General features: G+C 43.4%; 1 protein-coding gene across 2 annotated transcripts in view; it reads left to right on the forward strand.

Annotated features, from left to right (window-relative positions):
• robo3 (roundabout, axon guidance receptor, homolog 3 (Drosophila)) overlaps positions 1-17,339 on the forward strand; it is an 86,363-nt gene extending 69,024 nt beyond the window's left edge. The window contains exons 12-27 of one of the 2 annotated variants that reach the window (XM_071460962.1): positions 2,107-2,273; positions 2,403-2,524; positions 2,652-2,868; positions 3,436-3,560; positions 4,381-4,564; positions 5,565-5,813; positions 6,045-6,084; positions 6,293-6,432; positions 6,612-6,893; positions 7,796-7,943; positions 8,445-8,663; positions 9,358-9,554; positions 9,763-9,870; positions 10,725-10,892; positions 11,928-12,070; positions 16,996-17,339. In XM_071460962.1, coding sequence (XP_071317063.1) covers positions 2,107-2,273; positions 2,403-2,524; positions 2,652-2,868; positions 3,436-3,560; positions 4,381-4,564; positions 5,565-5,813; positions 6,045-6,084; positions 6,293-6,432; positions 6,612-6,893; positions 7,796-7,943; positions 8,445-8,663; positions 9,358-9,554; positions 9,763-9,870; positions 10,725-10,892; positions 11,928-12,070; positions 16,996-17,007 — 2,521 coding nt within the window. In that variant the 3' untranslated portion in view covers positions 17,008-17,339. Of the gene's footprint in view, positions 1-2,106; positions 2,274-2,402; positions 2,525-2,651; positions 2,869-3,435; positions 3,561-4,380; positions 4,565-5,564; positions 5,814-6,044; positions 6,085-6,292; positions 6,433-6,611; positions 6,894-7,795; positions 7,944-8,444; positions 8,664-9,354; positions 9,555-9,762; positions 9,871-10,724; positions 10,893-11,927; positions 12,071-16,995 lie in introns of both variants that reach the window. The other variant, XM_071460961.1, reaches the window with a different exon arrangement.
• Positions 17,340-17,871: the final 532 nt, after the last annotated feature.

The raw sequence follows: 17,871 nt of genomic DNA on the forward strand, positions 1-17,871 counted from the left end.
TAACACAAACTGATTTTTTGTAAAGCAGCTGGAGGCGAGCGCTGGGATGCTTGCAATAACATTTCCCTGCCTGAGGTGCTGAGGTTTGTTTGTAGGAGAAATGTGTAATAGTGTTTATTTAACGTGCAAAGGCAGACTTTCCATTCTCCTGGTGAGACTGCATTCATTTCCTCGCTTTTGGGGCCACAGCCTTGTGTGTGAGTGTTTGAACTCCCTGTAAGCATCTTCCTCCACAAAGTTACCTTGATTCTAGTGCCTGGTGCAGGGCAGTCCGCACTCACACACTCAAACACTTGATGACTATTCATGAGTCATTTTCCTCTTTGGTCTAATTGTGCAGTGCAGTACTGAAGCTAGCTCACCACGATCCTCCACAGTACCCTCAGGGAAAATCTAAAAGTGTGAAAACAAATGGTCGGGGAGGACTTTGTGACTGCTGCTCTGCCAAGGTGACAAGAAAGAGGGGAGACAGGAGGGGGAGGGAACAGGTTTGAGGTGTGGTGGGATAAAGCATCTGGGTGAGCACCACAAGGCCAAGAATATGCCCTTGTTTCCTGCAGGCAGCTGGGCCTTCTTACAAGCCTCATTACATTATTCATCAGGACAGCAAATTGTATCGTTTGAAGGAAATATTCACTTCTCTGAGTGACTTTGCTCACATCTGCTATTGTTTACCAGAGAGGAAATATTAGAGGAAGCCAAAAATAGATGCTGCTATTGCCCTGAGATCTTCCCATGCACTGGTTAATTGTGTAGCTGCACATCAAATCAGTATTGCAAAGCACTGCTGAATGCAGTATGAAACTGGTGCAGACACACAGCTGTCACACGTTTGTATATGTGGTGCTCATGTACAGATCTGAGGCACTTTACTTGAGTATTTAGCTGTAGCTACTAGTTACTGCACACTTACATTACAGTGTCTTGCCCAGGGACATTGTATGTGGATGGGAGGAGCTGGGGATCAAAATACCAACCCTGCGATTAGTGGACAAACCGCTCTACCACCTGAGAGACTGTACAAATTAAGATTTTATACACAAAACATTTGAAGAGCTTATAAATCATGATGCTTTGCCAACTGACTATCCAGCAGTAAACACAATTAGAGTTTAGGACTGGTTACAATTAGTCACCTGACTAATAACTAATGACTGTAGAGGTTTTAATCCTATTTTGATAGTGGTTTAATGCATTTTTCATACAAAAATGAGCAATATTTTAATGTTTCCAGCTTCTCACATGAGGATTTGCTTCTTTTTCCTCATAAATATTTTAATCATTTTGGATTATTTTCTATGCACTCTGGATAATTTGTCATGGACATCTCTCATTTCCTGAAGTTTTACTCATCAGATTAATCCATAACGATGAATTAAGCTGTATAATAATCATGAGTTGCAGCCTCATACAATAATACAAGTGCATCAGTGAAATGCTTAAACATTAATGCACAGTTATTAAGCATGCAGCTGAAAATGTCCAACTTTACAGCAGAAATAAACATAAAACACGGCCTGGTACAAAAATTGTTTTGGTCTCTATAGATAATTTCCTCCTTCATGACAACTGTACACGGGTGAATTTTTATATAACTCACCTGTTTATGTTTTATTAAGGCTTAAAGTTATACATAATTGAGGACATGGCCTTTTTGAGTGACAAGTGGGTGAGCATTTGCTCAGTCTCAGCTCTACACATGCTCCACCTCTTTGCCCATTTTGGATTAGCTGGGAGGTAGGCAGAGTCAGGCGCTGCCAGGATGGCGACAGTGGAGCAGCTCACTCTGAGCTTCAGAACTGCTCTTCAGAAACCTGTGGGTGACGTCACAGAGGCTGCGTCCATCTTTGTATACATTCTACGATAATAATGATAATAACCAAGTGATATTATACATGCCAACATAGCGTGACATAACATGCTAACATAACATTTTCACGACCTGACTTTTAGAAGTGGAGTATTTTCTACTGTGTGTTACTTTTACATGAGTAAAGGCTGAGTATAGGAAGGTATAAACCACCACTCATCTTTCCACAGTGACATATTTTACATATTTTAACAGAAACAGAACATCAAATTTTTTTTTCGTCTGTCTCTTCGCAGCCAATCAGCAGGCAGCACATGGCAGACCGTAGCCGACATGGTCAAGATGGAAACACACACAATCACCGGTCTTCTCCCCAACACCATCTACCTGTTCATCGTCCGAGCTGTCAACGCCTACGGCCTGAGCGACCCCAGCCCCATCTCTGAGCCTGTCAGGACACAAGGTCAGTCCACATCCTTCACACGCCAAACAACACATTAGTCAGATCTCTAATCGTGAAAATCACCACGGTGTGTGCTGGTGCAGTGGCTGCAGCGCTCTGAGGAGTAGTGAATGTGTGTGTTTCCCTCAGACGTGAGCCCCACAGGTCAGGGAGTGGACCACAGGCAGGTGCAGAGGGAGCTGGGGGAGGTGGCTGTCCAGCTTCAGGAGCCTGTCACTCTAACAACCGCTTCCATCCGAGTCTCCTGGACTGTGAGTGGCTCAAACCTTTGTTGTATCTAGAGAGGAAGCATTTCAGTTAGGGTTAGAAAAAGGGGAAATTTACTCTTCCACTTTTTTTTTTCTCATTTGCAATCGCTGCCACCTTCAATCCATCAAGGTTGACCGTCAGTCTCAGTACGTCCAGGGCTACCGACTCTTCTACCGACCCAGCGGAGGAAACTGGCTCCTCCAGGACATCAACTCCCCCTCGGAGCGCAGCGCCGTCCTCTCCAGCCTGCTCAGAGGAACTGAGTATGAGATAAAGATCCGTCCCTATTTCGATGAGTTCCAGGGCAAGGACAGCCGAACACTGCTGGTCCGAACCCCAGAAGAAGGTAAGAAATCTGAAGAGTAAAGAATAATTCAGAGAAAACTTCTTGTCATAAACTAGTTAAGGTTTTCATTGACATTGCAGGACCTTGAAAATGGCTGTTCAATAGTCTGCGCGGCACCACATGAATCTCAGGGGTTAATTTTCTATCCTCCTCAATTTGGGTTCATTCATATTGATCCATGTTTTCATTCAATTCAGCCTAATCCAGCCTGAGGTCCTCAGCAGGTTTATATCGTTTGATCCAAACTCTAGATTAAACACAAGTGAACAGGGTTTTTTTGCCATCAGTGTTTACCGACAGTATTGACCAGCCTGTGTAGCTTAATCTGGCAAAAAAAAAGAAGAAAAAAAACATGATTAACTTTTAAAAGCACTCGATAAAACTTAATTTCCCTCCTGCTACAGCTCACTTTTATGTTTCCTGACTTGTGTTTTACATGTCGTCACTTTTATTGCCTGGAGCGATCACAGTTTTTGCAGTTTAAATAGTTTTCACTCACTTGTTAATTTTTCTGCTTGTTATTGTGCTGTGTATCAGTATGTTGTTGCTGTCTCCCACCTCTCACAGTCCCCAGTGCCCCACCCAGGGCCGTTACAGTGGCAACAATGAAGCTAAGCAACAGCTCCAGCATCAGCGTCTCCTGGGAGCCTCCACCCAGCGAGATGCAGAACGGCATCATCCAGGAGTACAAGGTAAACACACCTCGCTTCAGCGGAGTCGAGTCACTTGTTTGACACAGTCCAAGAGCAACAAGCTGAAGTTACACAAAGCTGCTAGAAAACACAACGTAAACTTAATGTATAAAATGTAACAACTAATGAGATTTACTTCGTTAAATTTCCACTAATCATGAAAAAAATGATGAAGAATAAAGGAAGCATAGGGTTAGTGGAGGACAGTGAGTAAAAAAAATACATAGAGATAAAAATCCTGGCAGTGTGTCTAGTAGCAATCCCAGTTTCTGGGGGGGGGGGGGGCCTAGGCAAAGAAGCCCATCAAAGCACAGAACACCCCACCCCTCACCTGCAGAATATTGGTAGAAGCTACAATTTGTTCCCTGAATTCCTCACGTGCAGACAATGGGTAGATGCGAGCTACAGCATGCATCATCAGGGGCCCCACTGAAGCGGGGTTAGGAGCAGCAGCAGTGCACTGTATAGTGTCTTTATGGGAGGTTTAAGGGAGTTTATAGCTGTCATTGCAAAATGTGGAACTATGAGGGGCCATCAGGGGTCCCTTTTCCCCTTGGGGGCCTCTCCTGACTCTGGCTGAGTGTTTCTTAAACTTCAAGTGTAGAGTAGAGCACACTGGATAGTGTTCAAGGAACATGTGACTCTGCTTTGAACAGATCAGAGATTGTAGCCTGTAGTTAATGATTTCATCAGTGAGAAAAATGCAAATACACTCTGAGCTGACGAGTCTAGACAAGTAAATAAAAGTCTCACAAGAAACACATCAGAGACAGAGAGCAGCTGCAGACCAAACTCACTTCCAACTCTGTGTATCCATCAGGTTTGGTGCGTGGGCAGCGGCGGAGACAACCAGACGCGCTACTACATCAACAGGACGGTGGATGGAAACACATTGTCCACTGTGCTGAAGGGCCTGATGCCCGGTGTGCTCTACCAGGTGGAGGTGGCAGCGGTGACCAGCGCTGGTGTCGGCACTCGCAGTCAGCCCGTGTCCGTCCTCTTCAGTGAGTCCACAAAGAGAAAAGCAATAACAGCGTGCTTGGTCCACCACTTTGGTGCAAACTGATATCAAATATTAGATGGATTGAGATTTTGTGCACGTTTACGGTACCCAGAAGATGACCCCTACTGACTTTGACGTTCCCCTGACCTTACCAAGAGGTTACCATTTGAGTGAAATGTCCTGATTACTAAGTATTGAACAGATTGCAATGACACAGATATTCATGTTCCCCAGAGGAGGAATCCTGACGACATCAGATCAAGGGCACTCAGATACAAGTGATAGAGGTCTACTTTTTTTCCAGAGTCATCAGTCTAGAAAGGTTGGATTAATTTAGTCATATTCAAGTTATACAAACTGCAGATTTCTCCAGTTTTATGGCTTTTACCACCTTATTCTGAGGACAGTTTGATGTATATATTTGATGCTGTGTTGATGTTTTACCACTCTTCACAGTGACCAGTTAGTTCATTGGTTATGCACACTGGTCCTGGCTGCTCATCCTCAGGTGCACGTTTTCACCGTTTAACCGTGCCATTTCACCCTCTGAAACCGAGCCCTGACCTCTGACAACACGCTTACTAAATGTGGCTACTAGCCTGAAAGATGACGGGCGAGGTGATGTAATGAGTCATTTGCAAGCACCCGGTCAGGTTACAGTGAAACTCAGACCTGACGATGAGCCCACTCAGTACGTTAGATGATCTCTTAACTTTTCATCTAGAGCCATCATCAGGTCAAAATTTTTATCCATCCAGTTCTTTGATTTTCCTATCAGCCTCAACTATGCTTTGTGCTTAGTGCTAATTAGCATGCCTAATGTTGGCATGCTAACATGCTACAATGGTAAACAAGGTATACAGTGGACCATGCTGCACATTGTACCTCATAATCATAACCATGTGACTTTAGCCTTTAGCTCAAAGCGTTTCTGTGTTCTCCCTCAGTTCTTCCCTCTCATCTTGTTTTTCCCTCCTCCGCTCCTGTTTTCTTTCCCCCAGAGCCACCAGCTGAACAGCCCTCCGTGCCAGGCAGCGGAAGCGGCGGTGGCACCAGCAACGACGGCGAGGAGAGCAGCGTAAGTCTGGCCGAGCAGATTACTGATGTGGTCAAGCAGCCGGCGTTCATCGCAGGCATCGGCGGAGCCTGCTGGGTCATCCTTATGGGCTTCAGTGTCTGGATCTACTGCAGGCGCAAGAAGAGGAAGGAGCTGAGCCACTACACTGCCTCCTTCGCTTACACACCAGCAGGTCAGGAAGAAGAGAGGTTTTCTGACCTGAAGCTCACTGTGTCTGCAGTTTTCGCACTTAGGACAGAAGTCATGAAAAAAGTTGAACGAATTACAGACATTCAGATTGGTGGCAAAGGCATCATTTTTTAGAACCTGCGTGATTTCTTCTTTTAATATGATAAATGAGAAATGAACATTAAAAATAGTCACAATGTAATCCTCACTGTAATCCTCACTTTGTCCTCTGCAGTCGGTTTCCCTCATGGGGAAGGATCGGGACTCAATGGAAGGTAATTAAATTATATCCTATTTATATTCTGTATGTGTTTTTATTCGGTCTTCCCTTTTTAAAATGTTCTGTCATCAGTAGACTGTAAATGTTTCTCACTCTCCACATGCAGCTTTTGCTTTGCTGCTTCTTTTATTTCTGTTTGGACAGTCTTTGGTGTTGTGCTGCGTCCCACCACGTCTTAAATTAACACCAGAATGTCTCTGTAGACCCGGCGTGCTGGGAGGCAACATGGGCAACTACCCGTGGCTGGCAGACTCTTGGCCCACCACCAACCTGGTCCACAGTGGTAAAGAGGCCGTCAACTGCTGCACCACCAACCACGACACAGCTGAGAGATACTACAATGGTAGGATGCTGTTAGAGGGAGTAGTCAGTGGTAGATTGAAAATATGAATGTCTGTTTTTGTGTTGTTGTGCTTATAGCATAATAGCTGTTGTCGCAGATTTTCTTATGACAACACAGAGCTTACTGGCCTCTTACAAATCAGGAAGACTGAACTAAATATAACCTGCATTCCTGTGCAGAAGCTGGTATCTCCAACTACCTGAATCAGACGGAGAAGTACAGCATGGGCGGCTCCACCGAAGGCCCCATCTACAGCACCATAGACGCCACCAGTGAGGACCTGCACAGCTTCACCTATGCCCAGCACACCTCCACCACCCCTTATGCCTCCACCTCCATCATGCCCTACACCAACCAGACGCAGGCGCCAGCCCTCAGCGGTGAGCAGCAGGATGATGGACACTGGATCACCCAGCCGGGGCCCTCTGGAGCCCAGTACGCGCAACCGGACCGCTGCAATGGTGAGGAGGCGGCACAGACCTGACCTTTCCCCTCCTTGTTCAGTGTATCAACAAAACAAGCTGAGGATGTGTTTCGCTGCAGTACATTGTCTGGCACCAGTATTCCCAATGTCCTCGGCCCCTGTCCCGGTTGTAGTTCTGGTTGTGTACCAGTCAAGCCACGGCAGAGTGTAGATCCATCCTATCAATCACACCACTATAACCAATCTGGCTTTAGAGGCCTACCTAATTAACATACTGACATGTAAATAAATAAAGAAATAAATGTAGAAATAGAAATACATCAATAAATACATGTATTAATAAATAAATACATGAAATACAAACATAAAAACATAAATAAATCAATAAATTCATGAATAAATGAAAGAAATACTTACTTTTTTTACATTTATTTCTACATTTATATAAATGTAAAAATACGTAAGAGCATTTCTCATTAACAAAATGTTTTTTTGCTTTTTTTTTGCTTTTGTTTTGCATTTATTTTTACGTATTAATTTATTCATTCATACTTTGTTAATCATTTCTTTGTCCTTGGCTGGTTTGATTAAACAAGTGATTTAAAGACATGACCATGGACTTCAGGAAACTGTGACAGATTTTTGGACATTTTTTAAACCAAATTATAAATCAATTAAACAAGAAAGAAAAAATAAATAAAGAACATTTTCATTGAATTATTGGGTTGAATTTGAAAAAGTATTTTGTTGCTCTGTATTAACTATAAATAAACCAACATGACAAAGTATCAGAGCAGGACACAGGGAAAAGGAGGTCTCTAAAAAGGTCAAATGAAAAGAATGTGATTCAGCCACAGGCCTGCTGGGATATGTGTCCAATTCTGCTCATTGTTAATCAGCACTGTTCTCATCACTGTGTTCCTCTCTCTCTTTTTGTAGGTAAGCCCAAGCAGAAGGCGATGGGTAAGGCTGTGAAGACCCCGTCTCTGACCTGGATGGAGGCGTTGCCCCCGCCGCCCCCCATTGGAGAGCTGGAACAGTGTGAGCAGGATGACCAGCCGCCAGAGCACGAGGACATGGACATAGGGTGAGTCAGACTCCCGCTCCTCTATAAATGACATGATTTAGACGGACTGTCACCTCTATCAGGCTCATTAAGTATCAGACCGAACGCTGTTCTTCTGCCTCTGGCTCAGACAACTCAATTATCTCAGCCTTGGTCAATTGCTTTAGTGATTTAGCTGTTTTTCCAACTCTTAAAACACAGTTAGCTGTGTTCCTCTTTACCAGTCACTCCCTGCAACCTCCAGGCAAAACTGTCCTATAGAATCACACTTGGAGCATCAATCCCTCCCAAGTGGAAGCTTAGCCTCCTGCAGTTTTGCCAACGGCAACAGACCCTCTAAGTTGAGTGGAGCCTGAAAGAACAGCATTAATCTTTAAATAGCCTCATAGCAGGCTGCATCTGAAGGCACCAGTGAGCAAACACGTTGTCCTCAACAATATCTTTTAAGAGCACATAAGGATGGGATCCAGCTGCGTCTCTTACCCTGTCATCAAGCTGTGTCCCTCTTCCTTATCTGTGTAGCTCTGACGAGGAGTGGTGTCCTCCCCTCCCTGAGAGGACCTACCTGATGGAGGGCTGTGAGGATGGACCCTCTCTCCCGCAGAGGAATAACGCCTCCTCCCCGGCCACCTCCTACAGTCACCAGTCTACTGCCACGCTCACCCCGTCGCCCCACGAGGAAACCCGGGCCCCCCACGACCTCTCCCGCCTCAACCAGCAAGACGGCCAGCAGCTGTCACGGTATGTGAATGGGCTCAGCACCTGATGGTCGTGCTTGTATTTGAATCCACTGTTTGTTAATGTCAGCACATGTACACCAACAATCGATTTGACTGTTTACTGCTAGTTAGCAGAGGGACAGTGGTCATTATGATGAAATAAATCAATAAGAATGAGAAATTCCTCCATGACAGTAGCATTATCTGATAAAATGTAGTCAAACTTCTCCTCTGTTTGACTTTAAAGCACTACTATGCAACTGATGAAAAGTGGTTTTCACAGTTCACAATTCAATGCACCATTGCTCAGTTTAATGCACTCAGGGGATTTGCTGCTACAGCTTCACATTATCTCACTTTAGTTATTCATTTTGACAATGTAGCTACAAATACTTCACACCCATCGCAACAATTTCTTCAGGAAAAACTACATCATCGTATCAGCTTTATTTATCCAGTGATCCAAGTGTACCATCGTTAGACAAATGGATAATCCCCGTGGCCACATGTTTTTATTATATTTTTATTTTTATTATAATTATTTAAAATAATAACAGGAGAAGGCAGAAAATATGACACCACCAATCAGAGGATAAAAATAATACACACACTATCTATCCTTTATAACACAAACCTCACTCTGAGGCAAAGATTCAGTTTCCGATTCAGCTGATTTCTTCTCTCCAGTAACATGTTGCCCTTATTTCCCATAGCAGAAGGTTACCCTGCGGTCCAGTGCCAGTTCCTCAGGCGCCAAGCCCGCCGCTCACCCAGTCCAACCCCAACCTCTCCAGCCAACAGCATCACAGCTCATCAGAGGTTGGCACGCTGCAGTGCCAAAGTCCCGCCCATCGCTGCGTCCACAGCCAGGGGCCAGTTCTGAATGAAGACAACGGCAGCGCCACTACACCCGGTAAAGTGACTGGCAGCTCCATGAGCTCACACGTACACAAACACACACAGACACAGGACACATCATGTAATGTGAACATATGCGATGCTTTCACCCCAGAGCTGTTTGTAGTTTAAATAATCCATATTCATCAGATGTACCGCGTGTGTTCAGTATGGAGAAAAAAAAACACTTTGTAATGGTTGTGCTGTTCTTTTCTCTCGCACAGTGCACAGTCGCCCCTCCCCAGCAGATACATGCACACCTCCCAACCAAAAATCACGCGTGAAAAAAAAGGTGTCAAAGAGTTCAGCGTACAGAAGAGACATACAAGGAGGTGAGTGGGTTTGAGTGTGGATTCACTGCAGGGACATTTTTGTTTTTCATTCCTGACTTTTTCTCAAATTCAGTGAGTGTTATCCAACAGGCAGGAAACAGCTCATTATTAGAGAGAGTGTTATTCTGCATGACCGTGAAAATGACACTGTTGAAGGACACGCATGTATCAAATGTCCTCAGTAGCTGAATCTGCTGCTCTGCTGCCAAAGAGAAAATCGTGTCCACAGTTATTCTCAGTTACTATTTATTGATCATTGTCAGTGAGTGAATAAAAATGCATTATAGTCATCCAGCACATGGACACAGATATATTCTGTAACACCATCTGTGACTGAATATTTACAACTCTGATTCAAAGGAAGCGGTGTGGCAAGTGTTCCTGATTATATTTATAAATCCGACTTGTAATCTTAGTTTACAGGCTCTGGTTTCCTCCACACACCATATGTTCACCAGATAACCAGCGCACTGCGGTGGAAACAATGATAATCGGAAGTCGCTCTGCATTTTGAATCCAGTAACCTTGAAACCAATTAAACAGCACATGGCTGCGTGTGAATTACATGGTCACAACTCGAGTTTTAACAATGAGCACGTCAGTGTTATAATTCAAATGTACCCCTGTTTTCTAAAAGAGAACAACGCTGTCACTGGTCTCCTGGGGTCTCTCAATTATGCAGATAAAAACAAAATGCTCTCCCTCTTTTGTAAAGCAGGATTAATCTATTCTGCAACACAAACCTGACACTAAATTCAGTTTAAAAGCATCTGCTGAACATGCAGCAAACTCAGAAATTCTTCATGTGTGATTCCCCCCCCCCCCCCCCCCCCCCCACATCTCTGTCTGTTTAGACCTGCCCCCACCTCCGGAGCCGCCCCCAGAGGAGGATAGGTTGCGTGGTCCCCAGGGCTGCATGGAGGCCAACGGTGTGGGGAATAGCGCTCTGTCCTCCCTGGAACGGAGTGAATACAGCAGCAGCAGCCACCAACGGAAAGGCTCGGGACAAAGACACACTGAGAGTAAGACACAGCTCTGCAGAGTGTAGAGATGAGAAATAGAGTAAGGTGTAGTTACGGTGTACTTAGATTTATTATTGTAACCAACATTTCTGCTGTATCATGCCCCGCTGCTGCACTGCAGTATTTCCTCCTCCAGTGTTACACAGTGGAATAAAGTAGGAGTGGCTGGTGACTGAGTGCCAGATCATTTCTTACGAATGAATTTCTACTAACATTGTAACTGGCAAAGCACGTCACAGGTTGCTGGGCAACGTGAAAACAAGGTGTGGTTTATCCAGAAACCCTGCAACAGGCTTTGGCGATATCCAAAATTTTATATCTCGATACCATCCAGCCCATATATCGTGATATTCGATACTTATATAATTATATAATTGTAATTTATTATTGTGTATCTTTTAGGTAAAAGTGATGAGTCTTGAGAGCAGGGCAGATTGCAAAATTACAAAAGTACAAACAAAAAAAAAGTTTATATTATGAAAAATTTTGCATATGGCAGGAAATATCACAATATCCAGTGTTACTGAATATCAGCACAGGCCCATCCTGCAGCACGATGTAGCAGAACTCACAGATAATGATAATGACCATTGAACATGAGCAAATCTGAATTTACTGACCTTACAGTGTTTCAACAACGAGAGCATGAGCTGATAAGTTCAGCATCTGAGCCACTGCTGCAACACAAAGTGATCCAGTTGAACTAGTAGTAAGGAAGTTGTAAGCTGGTTAAAGCTGAGCATTTCCGGTCTGGTATCTGTGGGTGTGTGAGGTGTTGTCAGGTCACATGACCTCATCCTAAATGCTGACATGGTTGATGTTGAACCAATCAGGACCACTACTGTTACGAAGTAAAAAGATGCAGGCAGCATAAAGTCAACAGGTTTGTGTTTTCAGAAGAAGCAGCTTTAAACTCGTTATTCGGTCTAATTTAAACCAACATTTCCCTCAGTAAGACACGGTGCTGCCTGTTAAACAGCAGAGTAAAGGCCTCACTGTTAACCCATCTCCTTCCCTTCGCCCTTGCCTCCTCAGATGACGAGATGATGCTGTATGGTAGCAAGGCCGGTTACCTCTCCAGGAGCCAGATGTCCAGTAACTGCTCGACCACAGGAAGCTCCTCGTCCAGAGGCTCCACAGGCTCCCGGGGGCTCAACTCGGCCAGGAAACACAACGAGGTAGGACACAGCAGCGCGAATGATTTTATGATTTCACTGCCAGTTTAAGGAAGAAAAACTGTTCTATTTTCACCTCAGATGGTTTTAATAATTGATGCTTTTAGATATCCATGAGCATGGGAACAAAGACTGTTTCTTCCATGGAGAGGTTCATGTGGTTTAGTTTTATCCACATATCATTACTTGCGCTTCATAAAACACACATAATCTTACACAGTACGTGTGGGCTCATGAAAAGAACTGCTACATTCTCTTGTTGCCCACACACACACACACCAACGAGCTCACACAGATCTACCATTACCATCTGCTGAGGATAGGCTTTACAGTGAGAAACGGTGTTAAGCGTGCGCTCTCTGGAGTGCACTTCTGAGGCCTCCCTTCGCTGTGGGAGCGCTCCTTTAAATGTACCCCCTGCAGACTCCCTTGCGACGAGAACTTTGTCTTTTATGGCAGAACAAGCTGTGCCAACTGAATGGAGAGCGCTGTGGGGATGTCGCGCCAGTGAGGCAACACTTAGAGAGAGTGTTTGACATGTCCCTCAGCATTCCTGCAGGTATACAGTTGGAGTTAAAATCAGGAGCATAACCAAGTCAAGCCTGTAAACAGTGTGCTGAATAACTGGTTCACTATGATGGAGAACACTTGTTTTATACACTTTATTATGGAGGTTAAGTTTGAAAAATAGGAGAAATGTGTAATTATTTTACTCTGCCCCTAAAAATGATCAGGCCATTATTAAATGTAAATAAAAGAAAACTGGAGAAGGGACTGGCATTGAAATTTAACCTTCAGCTGATCATTCTCATTTAAAGGTTCCATATAATATAAAGGTAATATAGTATAAAGAAACTGAGCCTTAAAACGAGCCATCAGAACTTCTGTTACATTGTGATGTCACAACAAAGCAGTTACTGCTCTCAGCCATGCCCCAAGCCCCGCCCACCTGGACCCACCATCCAACCTTGCAGGATTTGGTTTCTCTGAGTGTCTACCTGAAATCTGCTATATTTTTGTTCGTTCACTCAAAACAGTCGGCCTCTGATTGGCTCATCACCCTGTTGTTACTGGAGCTCCAGAGTGCCTGTGAATATTCTCATTTGTCCAGGTCATAGTATCTCAAAGGAGTTTTAAATCGAAAGCAAGTGGACAGGGGAGGAGGCCTCAGACACCACCTATCTCCAATTTACAATGCTGCCCTTTCATCCCTTCCCAGGAGATTCAACAATTTAACCTCAAAGAAAAACAACTTTTCACAAGTGGCATGTGACTCCAGCGACTGTCGGTATAACACAATAGGGCTCTAACGAAGTCGAAACCAACTCTCCACCAAGACAGTCACTCTAACGACTGTCGTTGGCACATGGAGCACAAAGGGAACCAGTGACATCATCAGCCTTGTGAAAGCCCCTCCCTGAGGTTAAATACCTGGGTCTCCACACCAGATAGTTGGACCAGTCCCAGCCTGGTCAGGTGCAGAGATGGACAGAGTACTCGACCCCAGCACTTGAGTAAGAGTACAAATACTACCGGTCAAAATTTACTCCGTTACAAGTAAAAGTAGCTCAGTCTAAATGTTACTCGAGTAAGAGTAAAAAAGTACTTGCTTTTAAAGGTACTTAAGTATCCAAAAGTACATGCTTTTAAATTTGCTTTAAGTAAGAGTAAGAGTAAACTTCTTATTTTTCACATCAATGAATTACTATATTTTTTTCTAAATGAATTTAAGGACCTTTTAACTCTTGTTTCTGAGAATTAACTCTTTGAAACCACCTGCACTGATGTGCTTGCTTTTAGAACCGCAGCGTCATATAAAGCCTGCAGAATCACCTATAAAAACAAATAAAATGAATGGGATCATAAGAGGACAGCAGATGTTGCAGATGCAGTGTTTATTAACAATCATTAAAACTGTAACCAAATGAACCTGCACCGTCCAACTAACTCTCTATCATTTAGCTAAGTTGGGAACTGGAACCCCCTCAAAGACCAATGTTGTCCCCAGACCACTGGTTGAGAACCACTGCTTTACAAAAAACTACATCTCTGCTTTCAATAACTCAATGTTGAAGTCACTTCACTTTCCAGGAAGGACATGTGCAAGTACAATATAGGAGCACAACAAACTGTCTCCCCATGTCTGTCTTGTCTGTCTCCGTGCCTGTCTCCCAATGTCTGTCTCCCCATGTCTGTCTTGTCTCCCCATGTCCCGATATTATTATCCACTTTTATGTAGATCCCAGTGAAGAGCATGCACTGTGATAGGTTTCATTCTTTGACAATCACAGCTTGTGTCCAGTAGTATTTTAGAATTTAAAAAAAAAAGAAAAAAAAAGAAAGAGCAGACCTGAAAGTAACGAGTACTTCTCAGCCTTCCTAGAAATTTACTCGAGTAAAAGTAAAAATATTTGTCTTGGAAATGTATTCAAGTAAGAGTAATAAGTACCAAAGAAATCTAATACTCAAGTAAAGTACAAATCCTCTGGATGTGTACTTAAGTACAGTACTCAAGTAAATTTACTCCGTTACTGTCCACCACTGGTCAGGTGCGAGAAAGAACTGATGAAGCCTCTTGGATGAGAGGTGAAACGTCTTCCTAGACAAATAACCAAGTACACTTAGATGGTTTTTGGTTCTTAAAACCTCAAATATATCTTCTTATTAACGCTGGAAAAGTGTAAAATGTAGGAGCTTTAAGCTTTTCCTTTGTCATTTCAGTGTTTCCAATTTTTTTCCCATTTTCAAATTATTTCACAATATTTCTAATATGATTTCAATATTTGCTTTTAACATTTATACATGATTATCCCACGAAGTACAACAAAATAATAGTTTATCATCATCATCATTAACTTTGTCATGTTAATGATGATGATGATGATGTCATGTTAATGATGATGATGATAAACATCTTCTTTAAAATTAGCACAACACAAAACAGCACAAAACAGTACCACACAAAAAACACTGTTATATGAACCTGAATTTGAAAATAACTAGTAATTATAGCTGCTAAATAAAAAAGATTTCTCTCTGAAGTATAAAGTAAGAAAATGGACATCCTCAGAAGTTAGTAAAAAGTAAAATTGTACTTAAGTTGACTACTTGAGTAAATGTACTTAGTTACTTTCCATCACTGATTTTAGTTTACTTCTTCAAAACTAAAAAACGCAGGTTATAAGTAAAGCAATAGAATTTAGTTTGAGGGGAACTAACATTGGAGAAAGTCAGACGACATCCACAGGCTGGATTTATGAGAGATGACTGAGCAGCAGCTTTCATGCTTCCTTTTAGTGCTGTAGTTGTTAAGTTTAATGCTGTGACCTGAGGCGTCATAAAGCCGCCTGTGTCCAGAGACGGGGAGAGGAGGACGCTGTCACGGGTCAGTCCTCGCTGACCTCAGCACACATCTGACATGGGAACGTAGCAAAGCAACTTGTAAAAGTGACACACGCAGACACAATTGCTCTTTTCTCTTGCTTTCAACACACACACACAGAGGTCCCTTGTATCTGGTGCCTCTCAGGTCACCCCCCCCTGAGAGCAGTAAGGAACACCTCAGCCCCCTAACTGCCTTTCACTGACCCTCGCTGGCCTTTTCACGCCTTGTCGGGGACATGAAAGCACGACCTCCTTCGCAGTAAAGTTGGGGGTGTTTCCACAGGAAGCCTGGATTAGGTTACCGCTTCTTCCTGTGGTGTTGCTGACTGCTATCTTTGCCCTTTGACCCTGGCAGTCAGTCTGGGACGGGTGGGGGGGGCAACCCTTGAGCCTCTTACATCTGCTCTGAGGCTGTGCATACAATCAACATCTGTACAGATGAGGGTCATCAAACATGTAGTCCTGCTCAGAAAACACCGATCATGCAGAGGTGACGCTTTGAGCAGCACGTGCTTGTTGACCAATCAGATCATTTTTGAGGGACCGAAATACGGAGCATGGACTTGACAACAAGTTTGGATGCAAGAGAAGTGTTTGGTGTATGTGTGAAGCCTCATGTGGCCTCCTCATTCTTCTCTCCACACATATTTTTTTCAGTTTGCTTTCACTGGGTTATTGCAGATTTCTGACTCAGTTACAGAAAACGGGAGCGTTCAGCCCAGAGGGTGTTTTAAGTAAAGCATTGTAACTTCTCAGAAATGATCGATTAACAAGTGCTTTCAACCTTCTCACTGAGACACACACACACACACAAATAAATAATTGAACATTTGGATTAGTGTGTACAGTAGTTTGCGTCACACTCACTGTATGTACAGTAGATGATGAAATTAAAAATAGACGAGTCACAGGAGCCATGGCTGCTGTATTTGGAGTTTAATACGTGCGTAAGAGGTTCTTCTTCTTAAACTGACGTCTACAGCTGTTTGCTGCTCATTAAGCTCTGTTATTCTATCCAGTGATTCCTGATAGAAGACATTTCTTCGTGGCGTTGATTCATGCATCTTTAAAATATGACAGAAGTACAACATGTAAGTTGGAAACGTTTGAGCAGCCTCTGGGACACTGTGGAACAGCGCGCGCCTGCTCTGAAGTGCTGCTTCAGGAAGCGCAAAAAAAATTTACAAGACCAGTCATTATTACTGTGAAGTCCTCACTCCTGACTCCGTCGTGATAAAACTGATAAAATCGACCCATTGTGATGCCAAACAACAGCAAGATTAGAGTCATCTACGGCTGTCCGCTTCCAGTTTACTGGTTTAGTGTCTCTCAGCGGTTTTCATTTTGCCTCGGTACACCTTAATGTAAGTCGAAGTCCACCTTAATCAGGCGGACTGATTGCTGAGAGAAGTAGTGGTTTAAATCCCAGAGGGGGCTGGAAAAGGCTAAGAAGGGAGAGTGATGATGCTTCCTGTCCTTCAGCATCTATTTATATGTTTCATTGAAATTTTATTGATATTGAAATATTTTTCTCTTTCCTCCAGGAAATGAGATAAAGACACCGGCGACTCTGTGGGTGTACCGTCGATGCCTCCATCATCCACCATCTTTCCACAGTGAGCTGAAGCAGGAGCAGGATGCCAGACTCTGTCATTGCTGTGAAAGAAAGAACAACGGACTTTACATCTTGTTTTTTGGTATTACCATGATTATTTATGAGCCATCGAGTTCATTCCTCTCCCTTGATTTGTAAATACCTGTGTCTGTACTGTTCTTTTGTGGGCTCTGGATACAGGGAAAGAGATGTATATTGTATTTATGAGGATAAAAAAAAAAAACACAAATGTAAAACAAAAAAGTCTGTTACTATAAAAAAAAAAAAAAAAAAGCTCATGTCTTGAATGTGCCAACTTTTTTTCGTCAAAAATGTATACTTTCTGGAAAAGCATTAACTACTGTTGCACTCTCTTGTTGTGATGGCAAAACAACAGAAAATATGAAGCACAAAGTGTGTTTGCTGGTTGAGAGGGGCGGCTGGAAAAAGCCAAAACGAGCGGGTTCTCGCTCCTGGAAGGACGACTCGGCCTGAGCGCTTCCCCACTGGGACCCCTGCACCTACGTAGTCCGCTAAGAATGTCAGACTTTTCTATGTTTCCTTCGGTTTCTCTGCAGCAGACGGCTCCGGTGTGCCAGCAGACAGACAGGCTTTATGAAAGTTTGATTGTAACCCCCCACCCCCCAGCTCCTCTCTGGTCCCTGCCCCCTTGTTCATCTGAGAGACTGCTGCAGTTGTGAGATGAAATTTGCATATACTCCCTCCAAAACAAACAAAAAAATGTCTGTGGGCTGACTTTTTTGTACTCTTGATGTTTTGTAAATGTACAATAAAATACATTTGCTGATCTGAGCCTTCATTCTGT

Source organism: Trachinotus anak, unplaced genomic scaffold (genome assembly GCF_046630095.1).
Source record: "Trachinotus anak isolate AG129_WGS33_773 ecotype Australia unplaced genomic scaffold, CSIRO_AGI_Tana_v1 ptg000024l, whole genome shotgun sequence".
Taxonomy (NCBI): domain Eukaryota; kingdom Metazoa; phylum Chordata; class Actinopteri; order Carangiformes; family Carangidae; genus Trachinotus; species Trachinotus anak.